The sequence below is a fragment of the Cyprinodon variegatus genome, unplaced genomic scaffold (genome assembly GCF_000732505.1).
Source record: "Cyprinodon variegatus isolate N-32 unplaced genomic scaffold, C_variegatus-1.0 Scaffold2268, whole genome shotgun sequence".
Lineage (NCBI taxonomy): Eukaryota > Metazoa > Chordata > Actinopteri > Cyprinodontiformes > Cyprinodontidae > Cyprinodon > Cyprinodon variegatus.
This window is the reverse complement of record NW_015152721.1, coordinates 15,540-18,116: the sequence shown is the minus strand read 5'-3', so window position 1 is coordinate 18,116 and position 2,577 is coordinate 15,540. Positions and strand designations below refer to the sequence as shown.

Below are 2,577 nucleotides of genomic sequence, written 5' to 3'. Positions count from 1 at the left end.
TTCTGTTGATCAAAGGAACTAATAGGCTGTGATTTAAAGAGCTGGGTAGCGCTGTGGCTAGCTGAGCTCAGGAGCTAACAGGGTCGCTACCTAATCCGTTCCAGAAGCGCCATCCGTTTATTTACCCATCCAGATATACTTCCGGGTTTATTTAGTTAAAAAGAACTGAATAACTTTTTTTCCCTCCCCAAAAACAGTAAATGTCCTAAACTATTTCGTGTTAAACGTTAATAATCGATTTCCTGAGAAAATAAATGCGTTGAAATCCTTTCTGTTTTTTCACTCTGATCCTGAAATAAGATCCTGCGCTACGTCCGGTGGCTAACGTTTTTGGCTTTTGATTTAAACATAAATCTCGTCTTTTTGAGTTTTATTATTCCCTTTCGTGTTAAACTTATGCTATATAGTGTGTAATCTAAAGAAAGAAACAACTAAAATGCAGATAAAAATGGTTTAATCAGATTTCGCTGGACTGCTCTGAGGGTGTCCCATGATGACGTCAGAGAAGTAGTTAACGAAGATGCTGATGAAGGTTCTCAGTCTTCCAGGTCATAGTCATTCCGTAAAAATTCAAAAAATATCCACTGGACTTGGTTTTCAAGACTATATAAGACTCAAACTCACTGCGGATCCAGACATTTGAGTTGAGAAAGCTTCCTGGAGAGGAGGAGAAACGTCTTCAAATCTTGAAAACCAAGTCCAGTGGATATTTTTTGAATTTTTACGGAATAGTTAACAAAGAAAATTTAAAAAGCATAAATGTCTCACAAAAGTCCTAAAACTTTTTTTCAAGATGTCTATTAGCATTCTTTACTGAGTTATGGATAGAAATAAGTAGTTCTGGTACTATAATAACATTATTTGTGGAAACCCGGTAGTATATCTGTTCACGCAGGACGGATCGGGTAGTGACAAACAGGTTAGCCTCTCTTAGCTCGCTCAGTTAGCCATATTAAGCTACACTACTTATGAATTCGTATCAACAAACGTTCGTTTTCTACCAGTAGAATAACCGTTTTATTTGTCTAAAATCTCTACGAAAGTCTTTTTTTAAGATGTTCCATTTTTCCTTCCTGCCCTCAAATTGTAATAAAAAGAATAAAAATAATCTGCTATTCAGTCTTAGAAGGCAGGACTTTCCTTCCAGACTGACAATGATTGTTTTTCTACTTTCAGCTACTTTAGATCATAAATGAAATATAGAATAATAGCAAATATAGGGAATAATATAATATCCAAAATAGATTTGGTCCTAAAGAAACAGGTGCAATTCAGTTTGTCTGAGTGGCATTGCCATATAATGATGTCATTAGAAGGGGCGGGGCCCGGATTACATCTGGGATGTACAAACGGGAGGTGGGTATGGAAAGCCGTCTGGTCATTTAATCGCAGCTGAGATGAACAGACTGTAGGGTTCAGACAGGCAGGGCTCCTCATGTTTACCTCTTTGTTTTTAGGATCTGCGGCCTGTAGGGGGCGATGTTTGGGTTTCACTGATCCTGCAGCAGCTGAACCTCCTCTGAGAGGGAAGTTAAACTCTAGTGAGGATTATAAGCTCAGATTAAAGTCCTGTGATGTTTAAAGCTTCCTCAGGCTGTTAATGGTTTCCTCTGCTTTAGAATAATGACTGTTATTCTAAGCTGATGAGGCTCCATGGATGCAGACCTGAAAGGACGCAGGTGAGATTAGAGCAGGATCTAAAGCTAAATATCTCAGATCATGATCAGAAGCATCTTAATCAGACGCCTCCTGCTGGAGAGACGCTGTATTCACACAGAGCCAGATTATTACGGTGGAGATTAAATCCCTGATGGATGGAGGATGTTCTGCTCTCATTCACTGACAGAGGAACCTTCAGTCTGATCATCTGCTGTTTCTAACAGGAAGCTGATCTGAAGAAGAGCTTCAGCTGAGGAACCAAAGAGGAGCTGGAGATTATAATCCAGGACAAGCATGAAGGAGAACCAGGAAGTAAAGATTGAGGTGAAGGAGGAGAACCACGAGATTAAGGTTGAGGAAGAGGAGGAGAACCACGAGATGAAGATTAAGGAAGAGGAGAACATGCAGCACATAAAGACTGAGGAGGATGATAGTAGGATGAAGATTGAGGCTGAAACAGAGAACATAAAGGTTGAGGACCAGAATCCAGACCTCCACATTCTGAACACCTCAAACCGGATTGAACCGGACTCCTCTAATCCACAGGTCAGTGATCAGGTGTTTCTTTTCTACAGGGATTAAAACTTAATGGGAACCAACAAGAAGAAAGAAACAGAAGAAAGTTGGAGTTATGTTTCTGCTGCGATTCTGTTTAGAAGAAAGAAAGAAAGAAAACCTGCAGATTTAGTTTGATGAAAACCAGGAAACATCTGATCCTCTGACTGATCGTCGTTCAGACTGAGGTCACTGCACAGGTTTTAATCCAGACCTCCATCATCGTCATCCTCTGCAGGGTTTCCATGGTTTCTCTTTGGACTTTTTCTGCTTTCTGTTTTTCTTCTGGTCTCCTGCAGCTTTGGGCTGAAAGAGGATTAGGGCCACTGAAAAAAAAAGGTTACCTGATTTTTAAATTTTATT

General features: G+C 39.9%; 1 protein-coding gene across 2 annotated transcripts in view; it reads left to right on the top strand.

The window, feature by feature from the left end:
• Positions 1-2,577, top strand: part of LOC107080738 (zinc finger protein 664-like) — a 13,343-nt gene that overhangs the window by 7,316 nt on the left and 3,450 nt on the right. The window contains exons 2-3 of one of the 2 annotated variants that reach the window (XM_015368944.1): positions 1,458-1,682; positions 1,881-2,205. In XM_015368944.1, coding sequence (XP_015224430.1) covers positions 1,954-2,205 — 252 coding nt within the window. In that variant the 5' untranslated portion in view covers positions 1,458-1,682; positions 1,881-1,953. The remainder of the gene's footprint in view (positions 1-1,457; positions 1,683-1,880; positions 2,206-2,577) is intronic. The other variant, XM_015368943.1, reaches the window with a different exon arrangement.